Source organism: Cyprinus carpio, chromosome B20 (genome assembly GCF_018340385.1).
Source record: "Cyprinus carpio isolate SPL01 chromosome B20, ASM1834038v1, whole genome shotgun sequence".
NCBI classification, from domain to species: domain Eukaryota; kingdom Metazoa; phylum Chordata; class Actinopteri; order Cypriniformes; family Cyprinidae; genus Cyprinus; species Cyprinus carpio.
Window position 1 is genome coordinate 12,352,854 of NC_056616.1, and position 26,376 is coordinate 12,379,229.

The 26,376-nt window shown below is 36.5% G+C and overlaps 2 protein-coding genes across 2 annotated transcripts; both read right to left on the bottom strand.

Annotated features, from left to right (window-relative positions):
• Window positions 1-1,067: 1,067 nt before the first annotated feature.
• snapc1a (small nuclear RNA activating complex, polypeptide 1a) lies at window positions 1,068-4,384 on the bottom strand. The gene is made up of 11 exons (XM_042746336.1): window positions 3,996-4,384; window positions 3,777-3,915; window positions 3,263-3,425; window positions 3,006-3,146; window positions 2,811-2,912; window positions 2,531-2,671; window positions 2,396-2,443; window positions 1,944-2,006; window positions 1,559-1,691; window positions 1,378-1,437; window positions 1,068-1,252 (listed from the first exon to the last, which is right to left on the bottom strand). Exons 1-11 carry the CDS (start codon window positions 4,003-4,005, stop codon window positions 1,218-1,220), a joined length of 1,035 nt encoding a protein of 344 aa, XP_042602270.1. The 5' UTR covers window positions 4,006-4,384; the 3' UTR covers window positions 1,068-1,217.
• A 2,633-nt stretch (window positions 4,385-7,017) lies between these two features.
• On the bottom strand, window positions 7,018-25,627 carry LOC109100693 (hypoxia-inducible factor 1-alpha-like). Its single transcript, XM_019114129.2, has 15 exons — window positions 25,138-25,627; window positions 19,862-20,052; window positions 18,918-19,063; window positions 18,747-18,831; window positions 18,540-18,649; window positions 18,020-18,222; window positions 15,688-15,794; window positions 13,304-13,451; window positions 11,339-11,595; window positions 10,045-10,271; window positions 9,794-9,916; window positions 9,379-9,710; window positions 9,090-9,180; window positions 8,639-8,756; window positions 7,018-8,415 (listed from the first exon to the last, which is right to left on the bottom strand). Exons 1-15 carry the CDS (start codon window positions 25,167-25,169, stop codon window positions 8,261-8,263), a joined length of 2,325 nt encoding a protein of 774 aa, XP_018969674.2. The 5' UTR covers window positions 25,170-25,627; the 3' UTR covers window positions 7,018-8,260.
• Between the last annotated feature and the right edge of the window lie 749 nt (window positions 25,628-26,376).

Sequence of the window (26,376 nt, forward strand, 5' to 3'; positions counted from 1 at the left end):
CTAAATGTTTGGTGACATGTAAAAATGTTAACCTGTGCAATTGTACAATTTTATAAATTACAAAATACAAAAAAATAAATAAACAAAATAAAAAACACAAACAAAAAACAATTGAATATAGCATAAAAATGCCGTCACCTTTATGACTCACGAGTAGATAGGATCCTTTGTCTCAAGAAATACCTCATGACAACTTTGAATTTTTTAAAGATTGTTTTATTCTACAACTTTTAACGCGTGTTTCACACTATCAAATTTACACTTCACAAGTACCTTAAAGCAAGTAACTGATGTATGGACAGAAAAGCAAAATTACTTAAACCTAACAGTAAATGGGTTTATTTGGCTCATGAAACACCTTATTATGAAGACAAAAAAGGGACAGGAAAATGTGGGGGGAAACAATCTAATTAAGTTTCTGTAAATTATAGCCAACTAAAAAGTCTTAATATGCAGAATTTGTCATTTATAACGTTTTTGAATTCACAGTTATTCTGTGTCTTGGATAGGATGACACTGGTACAGCTGAATCTCATGGGTTTTAAGATAGACATGACAAAGCCCACAAAAAGGAACACGATATCAAGACTGGAATCAGGGCTTTCTCATGGTGATTACAACAGTGCTATGACAACGTGGAGCACACGGAAGGACACAGAGGGACCTTTGTGGTCAGAAGAAAGGGGTTCCCCTCACTACAGGATTTCATTTACACTGTGGGGCTATCATATGTTACGTCATAGTTATAGCTATTGTGGAAAAGAGTGGGGTCAGTGCTTTAAAAAAAAATAAAAATAACTCTGTGACATTGTAAACATTTCTCCACTAGAGGGAGAATTTGCATGGCTTTTCATTTCCTAGTGGCATTTATCAGTTTTATTAAAAAAAATAAATTAAATTAAATTAAATGATTTGGCGAAAGCAATGTACCACTAATGCTTTCTGAAAACATAAAATCCCTAAACCTAAATTTTGACTTAAATCTAAAAATCTAAGCATTCCCTATGAAAAATGTAACAGTCTAAAAGCAGAATCAAACTAGAAACCCAACAGCAGGATTGAAGGATCTCATTTTATTATTTATTTTTGTCCAAACCAAAACATAACCCATGCTTTCACATTCAAGTGTTCATATTATTAAATAAAGCACTGTGGAATACATAACGCAATGTCAACTGACACATAAATTAATGACTCTGTTCAGAGCTATAATTATTTCACCACTTGAATCTTCTAATGTCTTTACGTTTCACTGAAAGAAAAAAAAAAGAAAATGTGTGTATATATATATATATATATATATATATATATATATATATATATATATATATATATATAATTTATTTATTTTTAATATTAATGGAACTATACACTTACAGGCATTTTTGTCTTCCTCCATCACACTCAGAAGCCATTCCTGTGTTTGTTCTGGCTTGCCTTTTTAAAACAAAAGTGAAAACAAAACATTACACCAGTACCGACTTCTGGCCCATAATTTGTACTACCATTGCTCTCAAAAGTTGTTTTATGTCTAGAAGAGGGTTTAGCCATTTCTGACTTGGTTTGCCGAAGTTTTGCCAGGTTCTGGTCCTGAGGGATGGGGGTCTCCTTTTCTGTCTAAACAGGGCTTGATCGGTCCCAGAGCCTGATGTGACCTTCTCAACCTGTCTGTGGCGCCTAGATTTCATTCCCAACACCATGGTCCGAAGCCATGTGAAGGGAAAAACAAACCATTATCGGCATGAGTTTTTTTCAAAGAGGTAATCGTACATAGGTATAAATGTATGCAGATGATAAACATATCAGTATCCTAAAAATGATCTTAAACAGAGCAAGTAATTTAAGTACTATCCTCAATAAATATTGAACCCACTTTGTAAACCATGTTTAGAGAATTTAAGCAACAGGCATAGCAGCATTTGTTGCAAAAAAAAATGTCAAACCTTTGTCACATGACCATATGATTTGGACTTGATGGCAGCAAGCATGTCAGCTCTACTGGAGGACTGCAGAAACAACACCAGTAGACTTTATTAAATTCAGACACTACAACTTTAATAACCATATGAAATTTCTTTAATATGAAAGCTTGTTTTAAGTGGGAAAAAAGTCAGAATTGTAAAAGTTGTAGTAACCTTTTTTATTCTGTGCCAGAAAAAAAAAGCTCCTGTGAGATGTAAACTTAGAATTAATGGGGGGGGGGGGATCAGAGTTCTGATTTTGAGAGTTCACAATTATGAGAAGAAAATGGCCAAATTGCAAAATACAAATTCTGATCTGAGAGAAAAAGGTCAGAATTGTGAGAAGAAAAGTCACAGTTTTTATTTTTTCATCCCATGGTGGAAACAAGGTTCCATATTTTACTGTGGAAAGTTTCTGGCCGGGTTTAACGCACCTCAGATTTCTGACTGGTTTCCTTCTTTGAGTTTTTCTCCTTTTCAGCCTGAGTACAAATGTAATTATGAATAATGCACACTAGTAAGACAAAGTCATAGTACTACATACATAGTACTACAGTTCATCAACTTACTGCAATTTTGTCCTGCCACTGTTGGTACTCAAAAGCACATTTCTGAACTAAATATGTCAGGTTAAGCAGCGTCACTCCAGATGATGGTGGCACTGACGATTTCTTTAGCTTCTCATAATGATCATGCACATTTGAAATCTCCTGCATTTAATAAAAAAAATAAAAAAAACATCCACTAATTTCAAATTATCAATATTTCAAGAGACATTATGCAGTGAGAACTGTTTAAAATGGGTAATAAATTTCACACTAAAAACATTTAGCTATAGTAAATACTCACTTCTAGCATTTCAATGGAGGCGAGTTCGGCCACTCTGTTCTTGCGGTCCCGAAACTCTTCATTCACATTATGCTGAACGCGTTCACTCGCTTCAAATGTCAGCTGCAAGTCAGTCAAATTAAGAGCCTTTTACATGCTTTTGGAAGATATAGCCCTTCACCTCAAAACACAATAGTTGAGGTAGAATCTGCTGACCTTTTGGGGCATGGCGGTAAAACAAAAGACCTTAGATGATAAAAGCCTTTTAAAGATGTAAAAAACATCCAAATGCTGGCAACTTTTTGCATCTGCGATAAGCTTCTGCACATCGTACCAGTCCTTCAAAGCAATCCTTATCTGAGTAAATCAGACATATACTCAACTTTATGTTTGTCATATTTAGAAACAATTTGCGGGAAAAGCTGAATCATTGGTCTTGATTGAAAAGCGAGTGAGAATACAGAACACATCACCTTTTCCTTAGGCCAAATACTCTGTGTATTGTAAAGGCCGTAGATCATATACAGTCCTCCCACCCGAATTTGAAAACTGTATGGGGGCAGAATGTATCTGTAGGCTATGGTGAATGTAAGCCGCGTGAAGGATCTCTTCTCATGGTCAGACTGAGTTCCACTTCTTCCGAAAAAGAGATGAGAGTGAGTGAAATACAAGACTTAAATAAAACCATAATTTACACTATTTACATAATTTACCCCACTAGTGTGGGTTTCTATGAAAAAAGTCATTATATGTTAAATTTTCCTTTGTGGGGGAGAGATTATAATAATAAAAATATAAAGTGTGGCATACATCTTAAAACTATCACCTGTAGCCTACCTGTACACATGACAGCTGAGAAGTCTATGTGAAGTGACTTAATTTAAATCTACAATTGCAAGTCTCATAAGCCTATTTATGAGCAATAATATCTTTTTAATTTCCCCAACTATTACTGTAGTAGTGCAACGCAGTAAAAGTGTTACTTACAAAAACACACTAGAGAAGTCCATCTCCCTCCAGATAGCAGAAAACTCCTCATACCGAACCGACTCGGTTTGCTGGAAGCGGCCCAGAAGCTCCTCACAGTCGCTTTTGAACGGAGCCCAGTAATATTCACACAGCTTCTCTATCCGACGACACACTCACATGAGAACCCAACACTGATGTCAAGCAACCATATCTAAAATAATATTTACAGTAACTTACTCCGCGACATCACCTCAAGGCCTCGATGTTTTCTGTTTACAGTCTTTGAATGGTAATTGCCTGTGCACCTGCGCGTGGTGAGTTAACGAACTAGCAGCTGTTGTGTGTGTTAGCGCGCGTGTAACGTGACCAAATCTGCAAAATATATTTATATTAAAACATTCATATAAAAAGACACTCGTGGAATTAAACATACACACGATGAAGTCATGTAACAGCAGTGTTGCATTATGCATACTGATAATTAAAATGTTTACTGTTGTAGACTTCAGTGTATAGGCTATGTTGCACGTTCTGTAGGGAATGTACATTGCAGTATTATTTTTGTCCACTTGAAGTTGGAAGTAGTTGATGTAATAAAGATATTAATGAAAATAAAATTGTGTGTTCAGAAGACTTATGAATGCAAAAGTGTGTGTGTGTGTGTGTGTGTGTGTGGAGGTACTGCCCCCTGTTGTCAGCATTGTAATACAAAACAGTATATTCATTATTTATATATATAATAGTACAGGTGCATCTCAAAAACAGAGAAAAGTTTTTTTTGTGTAACTATTTTTTCAAATAGTGATACTTTCATATATTATAGACTCATTACATGTAAAGTATAACTTTCAATTTGATGGTTAGAGATTACAGCTCATGAAAGTCAAAAATCCAGTATCTTAAAATATTTGAATATTTACATTTGAGTTTCATTACATTTTTACCATCCCTACAGTAAAAATTCAGGGTATCTTTTGTTCTTTGAAACTATAATAATAGGGAAGACTGTTGATTTGGTAATGGTCTAGAAGACAGTCATTGACACCCTCCACAAAGAGGGTAAGTCACAGAAGGTCATTACTGAAAGGGGTGGCTGTTCACAGAGTGCTGTATCAAAGCATATTAAATGCAAAGTTGATTCAAACACTTGGGAGAGCTTCACAAGGAGTGGACTGAAGCTGGAGTCAGTGCATCAAAAGTCACCATGCTCAGACATCTTCAGGAAAATGGCTACCAAGCCGCTTCTGAAACAGAAACATCGTCAGAAGCATCTTACCTGGGCTAAGAAGAAAAAGAACTGGACTGTTGCTCAGTGGTCCAAAGTCCTCTTTCAAATAAAAGTAAATTTTGCATTTCATTTGGAAACCAAGGTCTGGAGTCTGGAGGAAGGCCAGAGAGGTACAAAATCCAAGCTGCTTGAAGTCCAGTGTGATGTTTCCGGAGTCAGTGATGATTTGGGGTGCCGTGACATCTGATGGTGTTGGTCCATTGTGTTTTATCAAGTCCAAAGTCAATGCAACCGTCTACCAGGAGATTTTGGAGCACTTTAGGCTTCCATCTGTTGACAAGCTTTATGGAGATGCTGATTTCCTTTTCCAGCAGGACTTAGCACCTGCCCACTGTGCCAAAACCAGTTCCAAGTGGTTTGCTGACCATGATATTTCTGTGCTTGATTGGCTTGATATGAAATCTATGTGATATTTTCAAGAGAAAGATGAGAAACAGTCAAGCAACAATACAGACGAGCTTAAGGCTTAATCATGCCTCAGCAGTGCCACAGGCTGGTCGCTTCATGCCACACCTCACTGATGCTGGAGTTTGTGCTAAAGGAGCCCAACCAAGTATTGAGTGCATAAATGAACATACTTTAAATAACTTAAACTTTTCTGTTTTGCAAATCCTTTTTTTTGATTCTTATATTTTGATACTGGATTTCTGACTTTCATGAGCTGTAAGCTCTAATCATCAAAATTAAAACAAAAAACTTTTGAAAAGTTTTACTTTACATGTAATGAATCTAGAATATATTAAAGTTCAACTTTTTTAAAGAACTTTTTCACGATATTCTAATTTTATGAGATGCACCTGTGTGTGTATATATATATATATACATATATAAGATATCATTCCAGTCCTGAATCCTGAACAGAACTTAAATCCCAAACAGGAATTTTAAAACAAGTAAACCATTTTTTGTCAGTATGAGTTTTCAATAATAATAATAACAAATAATACATTAAGACCATCCTTGTAGCGAATCCCTTTATACACAGAGCCAAATCCTCCTTCACTCAGCTTGTCCTCCCACCACAGCTCTTCTCCAAAGGGGATAGAGGGCCATCTCCAAACCTTCTTTCTTTTTTCCTCTTTTTTCCAATCATCTACCCCACCAGCCACAGCAGGCTTCTCATCAACCTGATCCTCCATGATTTTGTTTTAATACATGCAAAATTGTATAAGCAGGGTTGTTAATTTTTTTTTCCCTTCTAATCGGATAGGTCTACTGAACATACAGAGGCCTTGTGCATTACTGTTTGTTTTGGGTGCTAAAGGTGCAAAACTGCATCGTATGGAAATTGCCACTGATCAAAAATGTATTATTCAATGTAAAGGCAATAAACCACCCATATTAATATATTCTAAGAAAGGTGCTTTCATGTGTTTGAAAAGCTTTTTAACCGGTTCACTGAAACAAATGGTAAAAGAAATCAGGTTGTGAAAATGAAGTTCAAAACACAAGTCTTAGAAATTCTATCTCTATATTCATGTTGATTTTAAAAACATTTATACCATTTTCAACAACAGAAATTGACTGACGACTCTAAAGAAACGTATCATGATATTTAAATAATGAATATAAATACTTTTCTTGGGGTTTCCTGTGTTTTTCACAATGGCTTACAGCATTTTTAAAATTGTATTTTACAATAAAATAAAACCTTTCGTTCTTTTAAAAAACACAAAAAAAAACAAACAAGTTTATATTTTAAAACAAAGCTGCTTCAGTGCTTATTTTTTTAATGAAATTTTAATTAAAATTACACCAAACTACGTTGCCAATAACTTTTCCATCAAAAAATTCAGCCTTTCTCTACAATGTCCAGACACTTGGACATTTACTTTAATTCCGATATTAAAAGAAAGTTCATCATGGAAGTGTATTGTCACTATGTCTGAAATGCAATTTAATGTACTCCTGAATAACTTAATAGATCCAGATAAAAAAAGTGTCATGTCAATTGAAACATACATCACAAAATTCTGGTCCACAATTGTCTTTTACTGATTATGCAATAAACAAAACATTTAGTGTTAAGAATAAAGGAAAAGACTGGAGACTGTAGAGATAAATGAGACTTACAATAACATAAAAGAAAATGTCTATTGAAAAACGGGATAAAAGGTCATAAAATACTTGCAGGACTTTGTCAACAGGCTGACATTCCATTGAAAGCATGATGAAAAAAAGTTTCGTCTTACTTAAAACTACGCATTCATGTTCTAATGCCATTATAAATACTTATAAAACTGGGATGTAAATGATACATCAGCTTTGCATGATCTAAAACAGCTCATGAAGCAGAAAAAGAAAATGGTTACCAGCTATGATATCTCACAAGCATGAATTACCATAAGCATCTACCACAAAGAGAACTAAACAGAGAAACAATGACCACTAAAAATATAAAAATCTATTGCATAATTAAACTATAAATCTGTTTTAATCTCTTTGAGACAAAAACCATAATGAGAAAACCACAGCATGATTTTGAATTCCCTTTTTTGCACAATCTCCATCGTTACTTTCAATGGCTTTTTTACAATTTATCTGTGATGTTCAAGAGAAAACTTAAAGTGATGTAAGCAAATAAGAAAGCAACACTCACAAACATCGACCAGACGTTGAGCCTGTGAGTGCACACAAAGAACTCTCGCGTAACCGTTACACAACAAAACTCAGAAGAGAGAAGAGAAAAAATAAATTGTTCAATCTTTCATTAAAAGTACATATTCGTAAAAATGGTTTCGTATATTGCATGGACTGCTGGTATTCTGTCTTAAGAAAATAGATCATTGTGCGACTGTAGCTACAATACACACACTTTGGGGAGGGGCATAAAACACAATGGAGGGTTTTTAGGTAAAAGCAGGGAATCCAGAGGGAGTGTGGGAGATTGTTACGCATCAGCATCTGTGCGTCAATGTGCATTTCACATTAAGGCTCTTAACTCTTGTCTGGTTGATGCCACTGTTAAGTTACATTACGCTCGTCTGTCTCCAGGCCCTCTACGCACTGGGATGGATGTACTCCCTCTGGGCTCACTAGCGAGATCAATGGAAGGTGCAGGTTATCTAGTACATTTTTTAAATACTGGGGTTTATAGAGAATATTAGGGCTTGGAATAAAAGCAGACAAGTGGAGGCAGATTTCAGGGATCGGGCGGGCAGGGGTCAAGGGGCAAGAGAGATGCAGTGTTTGGAATTGCTAAACACAGCAAAGCTCAGTTGACTTGGTCCAGAGCACGCAGGAGCTCCTCTCCCTGCAGCAGATGATGGCGGTCCTGCACGGGAGCGTTGACTTCGCAGTCGTAACGTGTTAGCTGAGGCAGCCCACTGCAGCTCTCTAAAGAACTGCACAACAGACGACTGGCCACATCTGCACAATCAGAGGGGAAAAGACAAACTGGTTTACAGACAACTGTATATACATGCTTAGAACAGAACTCTAAAAATGCCAAGTGGTGTTGCCATCAGGTAAAAAGTACTAAAATAATTAAATAATTGGGTTTTCTTTGGGCTTCCTGCATTTCTAACAATGGTTTGCATTTAAAAATCGATAAAATACATGGTATAGTAGTGATGATGGTCTTGTCACTCACCAGAGGGCAGTATGAGAATGGTTTTGTTTCCTCCAAGCACACTCGATCCTTTAAGCTCTAAAACCTTTGCCCTCTTTCCAGGCTCTATAGCACTGTCCACACTCTGAAGTAAAGCACTCTGCAGGAAATTGGAGTGTGGCCATTAGTTTTGGAAGTAAATGGAAAACAAATCTTCAAGAATCACTTCACATGATGTTTCTCAACTTTTTTTTTTGTTTGTTTTTTTTTTTTATCAGCCATGTTTTCAAAACAAATTTATGCAAAACGTAATAAAAACAATTAAATAATTTATGTAATAAAAAAATGACATTAATCTGAACAATTTTATTAATTTACATATTATATATATAGTAATTTTAAATATTATTTATATTTTAAATACTAACATAAATTTGGTCATAGTTTATGCAGTTTTACTTAATCTTTGCATAAAATCTATTTTCATACTGACCAGTCCAACAGCCTCAGAAAGTGATGTCACTTCCTCCAGCTTCCTCTTGCGTTGGGCGTTCTGGATAGCCAACATCTTTGGAGACAGCTCTCTGGGAAATTGGAGCAACAAACACAAAATCAGATAATCTACTAGTAATGACATCTAAATGAAGTCCAAATCCCAGCTCTATGGTCACGATAGAACAGTTTTTGGCTCGAATCTAATCTATTTGCCGTTTAATACTGATCAGCTATTAATTGATCTGACTGAGATTGCCAGCAGGAAGTCATGCCAGTGAGAGCTTTACCTCTTGTTGAGCTGATTGCTGTTCTGTGGGGTGGAGGACCGAGCAGGGGAAACGTCCCGACTGCCACTGAAGGGTGAGACAGGGGCATTGCACACCTCCTGCAGCAGGTGCAAGGGCGAAGGGCCCTGAGATGACGGCTCCTGTTTCACTGTGCTGCTGGAGGAAGAGGCTGGAGATGCAGGGGAGGATAAGGGCTGGAACAGGGAGCTCATGGCTGACACAGAGTGAGGGCCAGAGGGGAGCGGATCCAGCGGAGAGGGGATGCGCAGCTGGAAGTCATCATCCATTGGGATGTATGGAGCCAGCATCTCTAGGTCAAGATCCTCCATGTCCTAGAAGTCGCAGATATTTGTCTTGTGAAGTTTATGTAATGCAATAATGACCACAGAGAGAGAGATTTCAGATAAAAGGTTACCTGGGAGCTAAAAGGGGTCTTTGCCTCGGTATCGATAGCAAACAGTTTCTCAACCAGGTCCAGTTTGAATTCAGAATTGATGTCTGAGTCTACTTGGAAACAGTAATCCATGGGACTGTTAGGCTAAGAAAAAAAACACACACTTGAAGTCTTTGAGACACACAGGATCTCATTAATCAATAAAAAGGAGCAACCCTTTTAAATGACTAAGAATAGCAGCTAAAAAAAGCAAGTGTTTATTGAGTCTTTACCCCCGAGGAGCCCAGTCCAGATGTGGAAGGTGTGTTTGTGGAGTCTGGACCACGATCAGAGGCAGAGCTGAAAGGGAAGTCCTCCGCTCCGGTGTCTAGTTTGGTCAGAACTGGGGCGGAGTCGGTGGGCGTCAGAGGAGACAGACTGATGGGCAGCTTCTCGCTGCTGGAGGGCAGCATGACATCATTGTAGAGGGGCACCTCCTTCAGCAGCTGCATGTCAGAATCTGGAGGAAATTTAATTCTGTTAAATTATCATTGGTAGCACATCAAGGAATTGTGTGTATATATTAGTGCTGACAAATGATTAATCGCGATTAATCACATCCAAAATAAAAGTTTTCATTAACATTATATGTGTGTGTGTATTGTATATATTTATTATGTATATATAAATACACACACATGCATGTATATATTTAGAAAATATTTATATGTATACATTTATATTCATATAATTTATATTATATATAAATATATTTAATATATAAACACATTTTTCTTAAATAATTGCCTAGGCATTATTATATTAAGGTACACTCAAAAGTTTTGGAGCCAGTAAGAATTAATTTTTTGAGGGATTTAGAAAGGATGCATTATATAGATCAAATGTGATAAAAAAAAAACTAAAGATTCTATTTCAAATAAATTCTGTTCATCTGAACTTACTATTCCTAAAGAATCCTAAATTCAAATAATTTCTGAAGGATCATGTGACACTAAAGACTGGAGCAACAGCTGCTGAAAATCCAGCTTTGTTATCACAGAAATGAATTACATTTTTAAATATATTAAAATAGAAAGCAGCCATTCTAAATTGAAACAATATTTCACAACATTACTGATTTTACTGTATTTTTGAATAAATACATGCAGCCTTGGTGAGCATAAGATACTTTTTTTGGATAAACATTACAAAAATCTTACCAACCCCAAACTTTTGAATGGAAGTGTATGAGCTGTCAGTCGATAGTAGACGTTCTTCTTCAACTTCTGGTTGCCTTACATTACTGGTGGGCTGCACAACGAGCCACAGCTATTGAACTTTGCTGCTGTTAAGAATGTCATTTTATTTTGACAATTACACTTTTTCGCTAATAAAAATGAACACTGTGGAGGGGAAGCATTCATGTAAGTTGCAGGAATATCATCTATGATTAAACAAGATGAGAATAATGAGAATAAATATATGCTCTTTGCTCATGTCACCTCTGACTGTCAGCTCTCACTTCATTTGCTGCAAGCAAATCTTAATCTGTTCCATTTAAGCATGTAACCATCCTTCAGGAAGCACCTGAGTTGTTGAAGTCCAGAGAGATGATGGTGTCTCCTGCAGAAGGTGCCAACACATTGAGAGCCTCGGGCTCCTCTTTCAGCTTCTCATACAGGTCAGGGCTCTTCATGGGACACTTGAGGCTTTCTGGCTTGAAGAGTTTGAGTATGTCCACCTCAGAGGCCTCATCTTCCATCTTCTGGTTCTCTTTCTCCTCAGCCTTGGGCTCAGTCATGTTCTGCTGCAAGGACAGGACAACATCCCCCTCCACAATGCCACTGGACGGGACAGAATGGTAAGTTGAATTATGATCACAGACACAACTGTATTAGAGCTGAAACAACTAATCGATTTAATCGATTAAAATCGATTATTAAAATAGTTGTCAACTAATTTAGTAATCGATTCGTTGCTAAATAATTTTTATTTGCCGTAAGCGGCTCATTTCGTGCATATTTTAAATCTGCGGTGACCAAAGTGTGGCAGTAATGAGCCACCGGAGGTTTTACTCAGCCAGTACAGCAGGAGAAGCAGCGAAAAGCCAATAGCTGGCCTCGTTTTATGTCACGTGCTTCCCGCACAGCGTCTCTGCAGCATTCAGCGTGATGAGTGAGGCAGGCGGCAGTGGAGTAAGCTCCAGTAAGAAAAAGAAAAAAGCGGAAGATAAAACTAATCGGACGAAGTCATCCAAAGTGTGGGAGCACTTTACTTTGAGCCTTCAAAAAAGAAGAGTAACCTGTAAACTGCGGCTGTTTTCTGTGGCAGGAAACATATCCTCTAAAAAGAGAGCAAGCCTAACTGTTAAGCCCTGAACATTTGGACATGTTAACCTTTTTGCACTGCAATGCAAAGTTTTTCTCAAATAATGAGTGAATAGTGGTCTTCCTCATTTCCCACAGGTAGTCGAATTCCAGTCAGTTCAGGCATAAGCTGTTTTGTTAACATTTTATCGCTTTATTACATTTTTGAATTTTGCACTGTTAAAAGGACCACTACATATTTAAATCCGATGAAAATCACAGTGTTCAGACTTTTATTTGTGCAGATTCTGCAGTACAATGTTTTTTGCAAATGTTTAGTCGTAAAAGCTGATAACATTGCTTTTTAACAATTAACATTTAAAGCTTTGTCGTTTACCAGTTCATAATTCAGTCTTGCAGCCTAATTATGACTGACTGAGAGAGGTTAATGTTTAAATGTATTTGAAATGCACTTTTTTTTCTAAGTATTCACTGCACTTTTTCACACAGCAGGTTTTTTGTGTGTGTCCAATTTTTTTCTGGACAACCTTCTGATGGTTTTAACTTTAAAATGTTACTTTAAAATGTGAGTTCCATTCAGGTTTCATGCCATTGGCACTTTATTCGAAGGATTGTTTACAATTTCACAGCATAAGCTATAAAGCTGTTTCCCAGTTATAAGCTGTGTGTTTACAGGAAAAAAAATAATAAAATGCAATTTACTGCAATTTTATTCTGTTTTATTCTTATTCTTCGTGAAAATATGTTCTGAAAGATTCCTTAATAAGCTTTGTTCGGGATGTTAAAGTACTTTAGGAGCCCTAAGGACTGCCATGGTGAAAACATTATTTGAAACCTCCTTGTGAAATTTGCTAGAGTATGTATGGGTCAGTGTTTTGATTGCAGAAGAGTTAGACAAAGGATAACTAACATAATAAAACACAACTCCAGGTATGTTTTTGATGAGGATATGACAATGCAAAATGGTTAAAATCTCTAAAAAGTCTATGTTGAATGATAAAGACCCTTTGTTAATAATTTACTTGGGGAAAAAAATGGGCAAAACTAAAATATAAGTACATAAACCGATTCATCGATTAATCGTAAAAATAATCAACCGATTAATCGATTATCAAAATAATCGTTAGTTGCAGCCCTAAACTGTATACACACGCAAGCACTTTTCACAATATTTTGCTTCTATAAATCCACTGGTTTACTGAAGATCTGTAAACTGAATCCGTACCTGAGAACATAGTTGACGCACACAATGCACTGTGGCTGAGAATTCTTGGGGTTGTAGATAACGGTGGCCTGAGTCTCCACCCACACAAAACCACCTTTCTTAGCCAGCATGCGGTACTGGCCTGTGGTGGCCTGGCCCTTTGCAAACACTGGGAAAAATAACACACTCCAATCAGAAGTAATCAACAAGACATATTTTGTAACAGTTTTGCACGTTAAAGTGAAACCTTTACCATGATAAGGTATTAGGGGTGTAACGATTCACTTGTTTTCTCGATGCATCGATTACAAACCCTGACGATGCATATGCATCGATCTTGAAACATGGATTTTAGAATCGTTGATTTCGGACAGTAATCGATTTAGAACGCTTAGAACTGAATGAATCGCAATTTCTATAGCTATTCAGTGCTTTAAAATATATACACATTAAATTACTACAAGCACAAATTAATGGAGACCTTAAACAGTGTCTTGTTTGTGCCTCACATCTCTCCTTCACATGCTCCACTATTTACTGCCTGTCACAGGACTGCGCTCGCACTCCGTTTGTAGCTCTCACGGACACATTTTCTGACCAGCCAAATTGAGCAGCTGAAGAAGGCTGCCCATTTTTGGATGGAGCCAAAACAATCTAAGTGTCTAAAAGATTATGCACGGTTCCAATGAATGATAAATTACTTTTAACTTAATGTTGTTAAATCGAATGCATGAAGAAAACTGTTAAAATAACCACAGCATTAACAACAACCTTGAAATAAGAGGGTGAGGTTTATCTGTCAATCAGATGCATAAAAGTTGTGTTCGTCATTATAGCAAATAGACATCGGCATGTGTTCTTTCAGAATCATCATTCGTCGACAGAGAGGAAAAGTTGAATGCTGTAGCAGTTTATTTTATGAGAATAAGATAAAGAAGCTCACATCAAGGTGTGACATACAGTAGAATGTTACCCTATACATTCACACTATGCTACACAATAGTTAACATAAAATGTTTCTAATGGCTCTATCTTCAGCAAGATTTTTTGCATTGTATTCTCTTGTGTATTGTATGTTACTGTTTGTTAGGGGTGTGCAGCAAAGCCAGTATTTGTATCTGTAACAATCACAAAATTATTTGTATCTTTAGTCAGGTAAAACCAGAAGTAGGCGGAGCTTGAACCAGGACTTCATACAGTTAAATGTGATAAGACCGTTATGTTTATGGTTTTACAGCAGGTAGTTATCACTGAACAAATATGCTGTTTAACTTTTTTATGATTATAACATTCATTTAAATATCTTCTAACAGTCGGAGCCGATATCCTTGTATAGGCAGTGCTTCGATATGTAGTGTGGTTGTGCTTCGGGCAACGCAAGTTCGCGACCCAGCTTTTTCAGAGGTTTATGTAAAACAACATGATTTCCTTTAGCTCACCGGTTCCTGCGCGGTTTAAAAAAGTATTTCACTTAAGTAGGCCTAATTTGCAGGTCTGGAAAAGTAGCCTATTGGGGGAAAAAAAGTATGGAAAAATATTTGTTTTGACTATTTGCCCTATTCAGTGTTCTAAAATATAAAATTAATAATTTCTAAAAATAAATTTATCATACAAGTAGGAAGATTTAATTATACATACTAGAGTGAAAAATAAATATACTCAGATGTATTTGAATTACATTTATTCCATGCTACGTCTACTACAAATACATTTACATATTTAGGTGCTAAATAAAAATACCCTCCAACTGTACTTGTAGTATACTAAACTGGTATACTTAAAGTCTGTTAAATTGGAACAGCTAATTTTGTACTTAATGCACTTTAATTGTGAGGAAGTAATGTTAAAGTCCAACTAAACAGGCCTATATACTGAAGTAGCCTACACTTGACTGTGCTAAAGTGGAACTACTGCAAGTATACTTCAGGTACATTATTACAATATCTTGCATTTAAAGACTGATATTATTCAAAGATCATACAATCTTCATTAACAGGGACATTAAAACAAATTTTAAACTTAATATTAAGAAATGTGCATTGCGCACAAGAAGTAATCCAAAAAAAGTTTAATTATAATTTTTATATCAGTAAGTTTTGAGCAATATGTCAGTAAATGTATTAATACATTTGAACTATACTTAGTTTGAAATAAATGTATTTAAAATATATTACTTCTACATATTCCATATCTCATGCCATAGCATCATTAAACTAACATCGGACAAAAGTGTTTTTTTTTTTTTCTCGAATTTAACTGTGAATTGTCTTGAATCGATTCGTTCTGAATTTGCAAAAATCGTTCTTGAATCGAATCGAAACCCTATGAATCGTGAATCGAATTGATTCACTGTTTACCCATAGATTCACAGCCCTATAAGGTATGCATTCTGTCCAGGTACTCACAGTTGTGATGTGTCTTGGTAAGGTGATCTGAATCCAGGGCATGATAGTATTCGTACACAGACCTGTTCAGCAGATCATCTGGCTCATATCCCATCAGCTCTGTGATCCTGTGAAAAAAAGAGTGAGAAGTTTGCAATTAAGTAGCTACATGCTGAAACAACTGCCACTTCAACATGATCTGGATATGAGAAGTCTAATACAGGGGTCTCAATCTTCTGTGTTCTGTAACCCATTTTTAGTTCTCATAAGACCATATATTATATTTAACTTAGATCTGTATTTGGTCTTAATATGAACAATCCTGTGTCAATCATGGCAACTGGTTTTTACTATTTAATTTTAGTTAAAGGTTTTAGTAATTCTGTTGTCTGCTTTTGCCATTTTTATTAGTGTTTTTTTTTATAGAATTATTAATTATTATTATATAGCTTATCGTTTTTTAATATTATAGTTCAGCTCAGGGATAGTAACTAGGTATTGTAGTATGCCAAAACTGAGCAAAGGCTTAAAAATACTACAGGCTTCTGCCACTAGGTGGTGTTAATAACATTTGTAAAAGTACACAACACAGACTTTTGTGCTTTGGCCTACTGAACTCGTTTTACAGCATTGCTTTTATTCAAAGAAATGTCAACAACTGGTCTGCACGCACAGTATTCATTGCGAGGCACAGATACCATCAAGGCAAACCCAAATACATAAAACAAAACAAAATAGGGAAATAAAGTATGGCAGGCCAAACCATTTACACTTCAACAAAACAAAAGGAAGAAAGAAAAGGAGCTGTGTGCCAATCTATCTACATAATCTGGGGGAAATAGTTTGGTGTAACATTAAAGCAGGAATGGTCATTTGTAAATTTTAATGTTCAAGGCTTCCCGTTTCATTCGCTATATGTTATTTTAATTTTTTCAGTTAGGTTTTTAAAAGTCTGTTACGCTGCTTTATACTGCAAACTTGTATTTTTTATGTTATTTTAATCTATTATGCTAATCATAAACACACTGGTTTGTAGCACAAATAGTTTTATCTTTTATTGCACTTTGTTAATCTTTTATTTATTTACCTATAGCAGTTAATGACTCAGTAGTCTTACACATCACAGGAAATAGCTTTCTTGTGCTTTGTAAAATAAGGTGGATATGAGGGCATTACATCATTCTAGGGATGTTCATTATAACTGGTTAACCATTAACCGACCGTTAAGAATTTTGACCGATTAATACAATCAGTTAAACGGTTTAAAAAGTCTTATTTATTTTCAGTAATTTATCAAAATATTTAAAAAGGTTTGCTGCATGGTTAAAATATGCTACACATAAAAAAAAAGTGTTTTTAGAGAGAAAAAAAACAAGTCACGTTTTATTATTTCATTCAGAAACAGGCCTAATGCTGACACACAAAATGTTTACAAACATTATAATAAACACTGTAAACATGGCTAGGCTATTTTAGTTCCCCTCACTCCACAACAAATCCTTTCAACTGACTATTTAGAAAAAACAAGAATTAAAAATAAAAGAAGCTATAGCAATATAAACGACAAGCCAAAACGAATTAATTTAGGCTAAAACGGAACTGAAACCAACGTTGTGACTCTCATTCAACACGGTAGTACGGTGAGAACACTTAATGGCACAGATTTGACTGCATATTTAAACCGAGCAGTGTGGGGTTTTTTTTGTTCCCATGTTTGACTGACTGTATTTTATTATGATAATAAACAGGCTGCATTGTCAAGGAAGCAATGCTTAACTGTGTGCGCTCATGCGACGCTGATGCAATCACTTGATTTTTTTTTTCTCTAACAGTGGAAGGAACTCCTTTTAGTCATAAAGATAACTGGAATTGTAAAATCTTTGTGCTTTTGTAAAATAAGCCTAAAGAAAAATAAGATGCCGCTTTCTGCTGTCTGGTTTCCTTTCATGCAGCACAAACTCTGCATACTAGGCTACTCGTTGCACAGTTTTTCGTTCATTTTCTTTATTCAATATTTAAGTAAAAATATTTATTGTATAGGCCTATTTATTCATTATGTCTATATATGCCTATATAAAGCCTAGCTTTATTATGTTTTCTCCGCTAGCAGAAGCGCTGCAGGTGGGTGATGTGATGACCATGTGAATCCACACGTTCTGTTGTTTGCTGCTTTTTACGCATTTAAAATTAATTCCCGGGAAACAAATGTTAGTATTTTTAACGGGTCACAGACACTTATCCTTTCTAATTTTATTCAATTCTAAATTTAAATAATCTTGTTGGTTAATGGTTAATAATCGGTTAACGAGCATCGGTTGTCGGTTCCCTAGCATCCCTACATCTTTCTGCTAACCTTTCATCACAGTACGAAAACTTCATGTCCAGAGTGTGGCGGCTAAGGAAGGTCTTGCTGTCCAGAGGCACCTCGATGTTCGAGGGATGAGGAATGGGCTCACAGATGAGCACAAGGTAGGTCAGAGGAGGCTCTTTAAAGCCAGAGTCTCCCGAAACCTCGCCGCACTCCTGCACACGCACATGACCAGTGCAGTGAAGAACCTTTAGCAGGAGAGAGAAGGGGGAAATATCTGTTCAAAGTCTTTGTATAGCGGGTATGTCATAAAAAACTACTATAAGGATGCTCTTTGCACAATAAGACTCAAGTTTATTTCCTTCTTCCTTGTTAAATTTCCTGTATTCATGCAATGTCAACAAAATGAATTAAACATTTAAAAACAGCAAATCAGGGTAATACAAATGTTACCCTTCTAAAACAAAGAGCTAAAAATGTACCAGGAAATTAGGGGGAAAGTATATCTGTGGATATAGGCTGTGAATACCAAAAAAAAAAAATAGTGATGTTTAAGAAATCTCACCTTCCACGTAGCAGACTTGATATTGACAGTGCGACCTCTGCTAGTGAGTGTGCACTTCATGCGCAGGAAGAAGCTGCGCTCTGTGTTTTGTTCCTTGGTCTTTTTGGATCCTAAACATGGACAAAAAATTAAGTTCATGCATTCATTATTGATGGCTTGTGTATTTTTTTTGCAGAAATATGTTGCAGTGTAGCATGTGTGAATTACCTGTCCTGTGGACCAGCATCTCTCTCAGCTCCTCATGGTCACATGGGTGTGAAAATTCAAAGATGCTGTGACCAGTCAGATCAAACTGAAAGAAAAGATGGTAGAGATAGTCAGCTACAACTTAAGCTTTATATCTAAACAGCAAAGAACAAAACACAAACATTTTGCTACCTGTGAGAGTCCCATGCTCTTGTTGACATTCTCAGAGAGATAAACCATGTCTCCATCTTCAGACAGGACCATGAGGAAACCCTCCAGGGCCTTCAGATAAAAGCTGTTCAGCTGACTCTCCACCTCATTCTCCTTCTCTGATTCATCTGTAAAGCCAAATAACATCCTTTAGCAATCTATTAAGCATATGGTCATAGCAGCACATAAGCCTTTTTCACACTGTCAGAAAATATAATATCTTGAGAGTTACAACTTGTCACTAGGCCAGTACATATGACTACCTAAAAAGTAAATACTAGTATTATTATGCACCCTTGAAGGGAAGATAAGCTACATATTAGTACCAAAAGTAATATTAGCAAAGTTAATACTAATAAAAAATAATTTTATTTTACAGAACAGCTGTAAAATTACAATACGTATACTGACGGCTGTCTTAACTGCAGGGAAAGTAAGCTTTACTTTTGTTGACAACAGCGGGTTCATCAGTGCGTCTCATTTCAAGTTTTTGAAAATGTAGATGCAGAGATGAGCTCAAGTGGAGCAGTATTTACTGCAAACGGCTGTTCCAAGACACTGAAAACATTGGATCATGAGCTGCTTGCGTGTCAACAAAAACTTACTTAATTAAATCACAGACTTTGCAATTTGATAAACTTACTTAGCCACTGCAATTTCGGTTAATTATGCAGCCATGGTACTGTACACACGAGTATCTAAAAAGTACATATTAGTACTAATATGCACCCTTTGAGGATTCTACCTCAGTGACAGTGCAGATTGCACATTTTTGCCTCTGTTCATCAGCTCAGTGTTTACAAAATTTGTTTACAATATCGAATGGTGTTTACAATATCTACTGGTGGCAATGTTTTGATTCCCATTTGAATGCGGTGTAACTATTTTGCGTATGTAGATGCAAATATTCAAGTCTGTTTACTGACCAGAGTTGAGCAGCTTCCTCATGCGCAGATAGCTGATGGTCAGCCTCATGATGGAGGCTTTGTCCAGGTGGGAGGTGACATTGTGTGGCAGGGGGAGCTGGTTTGCTAACTCGTAGAACACCTCGGACTCCTTTCCCCTGCGAGATCGTGCTGCATCCCTGGACTTCTCCTTCCTGCGCTCCGAGCTCACCCTGAAAAGATAAGGAAGGACAGTGTTTTGTTACTTTGGCTAGGTGTTTGACAAGAGAGACCTCCTGCACTAGTGCTTGAGGGCAGCAGCAAGGTCAGCTTATTTTAAATCTCTCATTTGAATTGCGTCAAAACTTGCAACGTCAGAGGCCAGAAAGATAGTTTCAATCTGACTGGCTGGTAAAAGGGGTGTGGACATGCTGTGACAGACACAGTTACAACCCTTGGAACCCAGCCAACGGTGATAAATGTTGTAGTGTCGGACAGTTTACAGATTTCCAAACATAAACTTTTCGGTACACTACAAGGAACAAATGTTCGCACAAAAACAAGCCATAAAGTAACTGGTATTACAAGCAAGCAAGGTCAGGATCTGGACAATAAACAGCTCTTGGCCAGAAAAGAACCTCTTTCCTGACAAATAGGTCATCATGAAAAAGCTTTTTGCTAAATTGAGTCTCTATCTCATCATAATTTCCAAAGCAGCCTATCTATTACCCTTGGGACCTCTGCCTATTCTGTCACTGCAAAGTCCAACTCCCACACATTTGACAAATGTTTCAGTTCACTGCAATAACGGAGGTCTCTGAAAACAAGCAAAGCTACTGGCAACAAAGAGCAACAAAGTAATGTGCAATCTGTAACAAAAGCCACCACCTTCAGGTGTTCATTCACGGTTTACCGATGTAGAAAAATGTTCAATGTTAACAAAAGCTTACACTTTAGGTAAATGGCATTCAGGCACAACAGCACAAACACATCATTGTCTGTAAAACAGCAGACCGTGTGGAGTTCCTGTTTAATTTGATCAAAAGCATCTGAGAATTAATGTTGCGTTAGACAGTTACATTGCAACAATATGAAATTTCCTAATGCACTGTGAGCAGCCGCGGGTCAAGATCCACCAGAGCTTCAATGTAGTGTTAGTTCATCTGCATGTATTCTCATCGAAAGACGCAAAATAACTCTTTCCATTTTCAATTATAAACCATTAATGGCCAAACAACAAATTACACAGTGTAAACACCACTCGTCTCAAACCATTTATACAGTTAACAACTCCCTATGAAACATAATGCTTTCACTGCACAGAAACGTTCCAGCTATTATCAAAGTTAAAACAGTGCCATTTTCGGGCATGCATTCAACTATAATGTCATCTGGTTGATATTTTATTTTTCTTTTCTTTATTTGCATGTGGCCTTGAGGTGATATAAAAGTTATAAAAAGTAGTCAGATTATTACGTTTATATCATGTTAGTTGGATTACGTTACGGATTATGTGTTTTACGGCAATAAAATTATTTTTCTACACTAAAATACATTAAGGGAAGCAGTTAAATACATTTATAATAAGCTTTTTAAAAATTCTGAATCAAACTGAATTGTTTATTGAATTGTTCTGAATTTTTAAAAATGGCTTCTGAATTAAACTGAATACCCACAGATTCAAACACACAACAAATGAATAAAGTGATGCAGATTTAGGCCTACATACATTTTGGCTTTCATAATTTAAATGACCAATGAGATCTCCATGCAACTGGCAGTGAATCTATATATTCCCCATCTAGGATCTCCAAGGTCAAGGCAGCAATGAGAAACAATGAGTAGGCATTGTGTCAACCGCCAAAGCCACGCAACACAAAGAAGGGAAAACGGTTAATACTGCCTAGTGCCCTAGCAGGAAAAAACAGCATCTTCAGACAGACGGCGTCCTAACTGCTCCCATCCTCCCCATCAAAGTATTTTCTGAAGCAAAGCATTTGGCCAGAAAGAGAGGAAAACCCTTGTGCACAGGGGATGTTAACACACGCATTTTAATTGTGGTTTTCAGCCTGTTTGTGTCTGTGCGTGCCGGTACATTGTCATCTTCTTTAAGCTCCATATATGGACTGCTCAATAATATATGTCTACATTACTGACTCTATTCAGGGTAGCTGGAAGGCCCCTTTAGCAAAGGGGAGCTTTTTACTCAAATGCAAATGCTTAAGTATGAGGTTGCATTGTATGGTTTTAAAACGCAATGAGAAGACAAAATACAAGAGCTTTACTTGAAGTGGATGTGCCTCATCATGATAGCAAAATGGTTAATAAAGTAAGCTGATAACATTACCAAGATGTCATGTTCTGATACTGTATCTGTCATGATGCAAATCCAACTTGCTGTATTCTCTCGATCCATTTGCCAAAGCAATCACCAGCTTGTCATGTCTACATTCACTGGCATTACTTAATTACCTATTTTATTTTAATTTTTCAACTTTGTGATATAATAATCCATATCTGTCCATTTCTAACCAATTTCTAGTATAGATAGCAACTACACTGTATTTTTTTTTTTTGGAGTGTTTTAAAAGAAAATACTATTCCAGTATTTCTACTTCAAAATGTCATGTTTAATTAAAAGTGTTATTTGCAGTTTCTTTGTAATTATTGAAATTTGCCAGCAATGTCTAAGTGAAAATTGTCTCCTAAAAAAAATTTCAGTGCATGTCTTAATTTATTCTTATATAGATATGTTATGACATGACATTTTTTTGATTATTTTTCTCTCGCTGTTTTTAAACATCTCGCTACAAATTGTTGCATTTTTAGGACAGCTAAGTTACAAAATAGTCCAACTTTTTAAAACACTTTGGTTCTAGTCGAATCTGTTACACTTAAATGCAAGAATGAATTTAACACAAACATAAATGCATCCGATTGGGGTGAGGTGAAACCAAAAAGCAAACCCTCTGACTATTCAATATGGAAGATATAGTTTTTAACCGGTTTAAAGTGAGTAATACCTTGTTTTCAGTGGCAATATTTTCCTCTGACATTATTTTGGTTGGCATCCAAGTTCAAGCTGCTACATGCTCTTTGCATCTCTTCTCTCAAATCTTAATCACTCTAAGCATTGACGTCAAAGCAACTTCCTGCCCAGTCTTGTGGCAAAACCTCTTTCAGTTTGAATGTTGAAATGTGGCCCTCTTGTTATGTTTTCCTCTTTAGAGGTTTTGAGGTTTTGATAAGTCTTGGATCAAATGGAGGTCTATTGATTCTGTCATTGTGTTTCAAGGTCTTGCATGTGATCTATGTGAATCCAATTATATTGGGAATCAGGCCAACTTTTAGACCTGTGTCCATTTTAGTTATCAATATTATTTAGTTATCAATATTCAACCAGTTAATTTTTTAGGAGCTCAAAAGTCTTCCTAGGTGGAAGGATTAGGCGTTATGACAAATCTTACGTAATGGCGTGAGTACTTCTGAATAACCAATATAGTAGTATATCATAATGTTTGATTGTAATTATTCTCGAATTTAGCTGGAAAAATATTTTATGTTCTAAGTGTAAATAATGTGCAAATGTATTAACTTTGATATAAATGTCAACCATTTGAGATTTCGCTACATTTTGCCTTTGCGCATTATTTATCATATATGCATTCAGTGCATGCTAAACTAAAAGCCTATCACACAGTATTGTTATAACTACAAATAAAAAAAATCTAGGTATGATTTTAGTGGTCAAGGGTCAAACTGACCTTGGATTCAATTCAACCAAAGAACACACTATAAAAAAAAAATCATTTAAAACAGCAAACCTTTAATATTTATCATGTATTACAAGAAAGTGAACTTTTTTTTTTTTTACATAAACAGTGATTATAATACATTTTTTAAAAACATCTTGAACTTTAAAAGTATGGAAAAGCACTTCTTCTGCATTCTTCCTGAAGCTCAAACAGAAGAAATGAACAAGCAACAAATAATAAAAATGTCCACTTTCAATGCAGTGTAAGTTTCTTTGAATAAAGATGTCTGCGCCAAAAGCATAAATGTAAATACCATCAGAGAGTAATTAAGGAACTATTACATAAATCGTATCCACAAAGTTTTTATTTCAGGTATGTGTAGCTGGTTCTTGTATTTTAATGAAATACAACAGGCACACTGACCCGCAAACATCGTAATTGTAATAGAAATTTTGCGCGCACACTCCACAACACTTTGCATGCATGTTCACAAACCCAATGAGAATTTTCAAGTAAAACATGATTGGTTAACCAGCAATTCCAACAACTCAAAAACCGAAATCTGCCAAATTGACCTGTAACTTACATACAGGCCTAAATGGTGACACACTGGATCTTTTATCATCTACAATACCAGTGCCATCCTTCTCGTAAATTCACTAGTACCGAAAAACCAAGCAACATTTTCCAGTTTTAGCAATACCAACACTTATTTCCATCTCATCTGAGCCCACACTGAAGACAGGCCTGACAAAGAATAAGACACTGTCAGCAGAATCCAAGGACGGATTCCTGCTTCCAGTCCTTTATCCACAAATATGCCAGACTGGCTGAACAAGGGGAACGAGTTCATGTAAACTGTGGGATCAAGGGGTCTGAGGGTAAAGAAGGGACCCATCATATAACTAGCTCATGGCTCTTTTTATCTAGTTCTGCATAAAACATTCAGAAATGCACACAGTACAAAATACCAGAATACAAAGTACACAATTAGCATCCACTGAGCAAAGTTTATGCCGCTTACTTTCTCCTCTATTGTAACAGACTTGCAGCTGTCTGATCATTACACTATTGGAAAAAGCATGTATTTTATCTTTAATATAAGCATTCGACATTCACGCTCAAATATGTATGTGCCTATATAAACAACGTGTTTAGACATTCTCATGAGAACTGAATTATGTCTATACTATTATAAACTGTTTATAACCGTTTAAGCAATAAATCAGGGGAAGTGTAAGTGAGCATGCAGCTAACGTGTTCGTTTTGTTAGCTTTCTTCCACAGAAAGACACTAGACACTCTGTTACCTCAAAAAACACAAATAATGCGTTACAAAGTAACAAATATGAGTCTTTAAATTGTTTAGAATAACGTTTAATGGTTGTTTAGAGACAAATAGCCGGCATGAGCGCTTTTAGTTGTTTGGTTAGCCATCCAACACAAAATGGCGACACGTTCTGTGTGACGGGGGAGGAATATCTTTTGGCCTGTTTACTATACAAAACACAACAAATTCCGCTCAGCAGACCACCTTGTTTGACAGAGACACTGGGATCCCTACCTTTTCTTTTCAGTGACAACTCCAGTATCCATTCCTGGGTACAACCACTCAGAATGTGTTAGGTTTTTCCAAACCGCGAGGCCAGAAAAATCAAGGACGTGGCCACCTCTCGCTAACAAATAAAAATGTGTTTACGACAGAAAACGAGCAGACGCGGTAAAACGTTCCGATATTAGTCCGGTGTGGTGTGTTGAAAACGGCTGAATGGTAGAGATCAAGCCTCCGGTTCGCTGAAGGTCAGATCATTTGTCCGGCACCGGTCGGTGCAGCTTCTAGTCGGTACAAAGAGTTAACCAACCGTGTCTGCGCTACATTACTCTCTCTGTGGCACGCGCGCTCACGAGGCGCCGACGGGAGCGAGCACAGTCATATGATGAATTCAGACAGCGGTGTCGCACTCCAAAAAAGACATTGATTGAACCGATGGGACGTCGGTCCAAACAGCACGGTGTTATGTAACCAGCACTATCGATCTCACCACAGATGCAGTACATTCAAACTACTTGCTTGTCCCACAAAAATCTACTAAAGATGTTTTTCTTTTTCATCCAGTGAATACTGTGTACTGTTTATAACCAGTAATTGGAGTTAAAATATAGAGTCTAATCTTTAATTATTATTATTATTAATTAAATTATAATAAGGATTAGGTAACGGAGGACAATTATTTTACAAAATAATTACACCAGCCACCTTGTCAAACAAAAGCAACTCCTAACCAGCAAGAAGACCTTTAGAATTTACTAGCAACCTTCCAGAACACCCTAGAATCAATCAGCAACCAGGCAGAACACCCAACCCCCTAGCAACTAGCCAGAGCAGCCGGTGATAATAACCTAGCAACTCGCCAAAACCCCATACCAACCATCAAACAGCCCTATTTGTTTAACCACATCCAGGTAACCAACCAACACACTTTGCAACCACCAAGCAATGGCCAAGTAATCTATCTGCTGACTATAAAAACTCCACACTTTAAAATAACCTATTAAAATAGTGAGACTCCGTCAAGCCAACATCAAAAACTGTCTCAATAAATCTAGTCAAGTTGGCAATAGTTGAGACAGGTTGCATTCCCTCAACTCATGAAAATAGCATTTAATTTTTTTTTAAATCACTTTCATAAAAACATTTTCAGCTGACAAACTATAAATGCATGGAAGAGCTTGAGCATTTAAAAAAAAAACAGAACATTATTGTGTTAATGTGGGTGCTAATATATTTATCACTACAGTTGTA

Excerpts from the sequence above, each read along its gene's own strand:
- snapc1a (XM_042746336.1), bottom strand. Across the intron at positions 2,672-2,810 it reads CCTCCATTGAAATGCTAGAA|GAGATTTCAAATGTGCATGA; the intron begins GTGAGTATTTAC and ends TATTAAATGCAG. Across the intron at positions 2,444-2,530 it reads AGTGGCAGGACAAAATTGCA|GCTGAAAAGGAGAAAAACTC; the intron begins GTAAGTTGATGA and ends ATTTGTACTCAG.
- LOC109100693 (XM_019114129.2), bottom strand. The coding sequence starts at position 25,169 with ATGGATACTGGAGTTGTCACTGAAAAGAAAAG. Across the intron at positions 20,053-25,137 it reads GTTGTCACTGAAAAGAAAAG|GGTGAGCTCGGAGCGCAGGA; the intron begins GTAGGGATCCCA and ends TTATCTTTTCAG. Across the intron at positions 18,832-18,917 it reads AGAGCATGGGACTCTCACAG|TTTGATCTGACTGGTCACAG; the intron begins GTAGCAAAATGT and ends CTTTTCTTTCAG.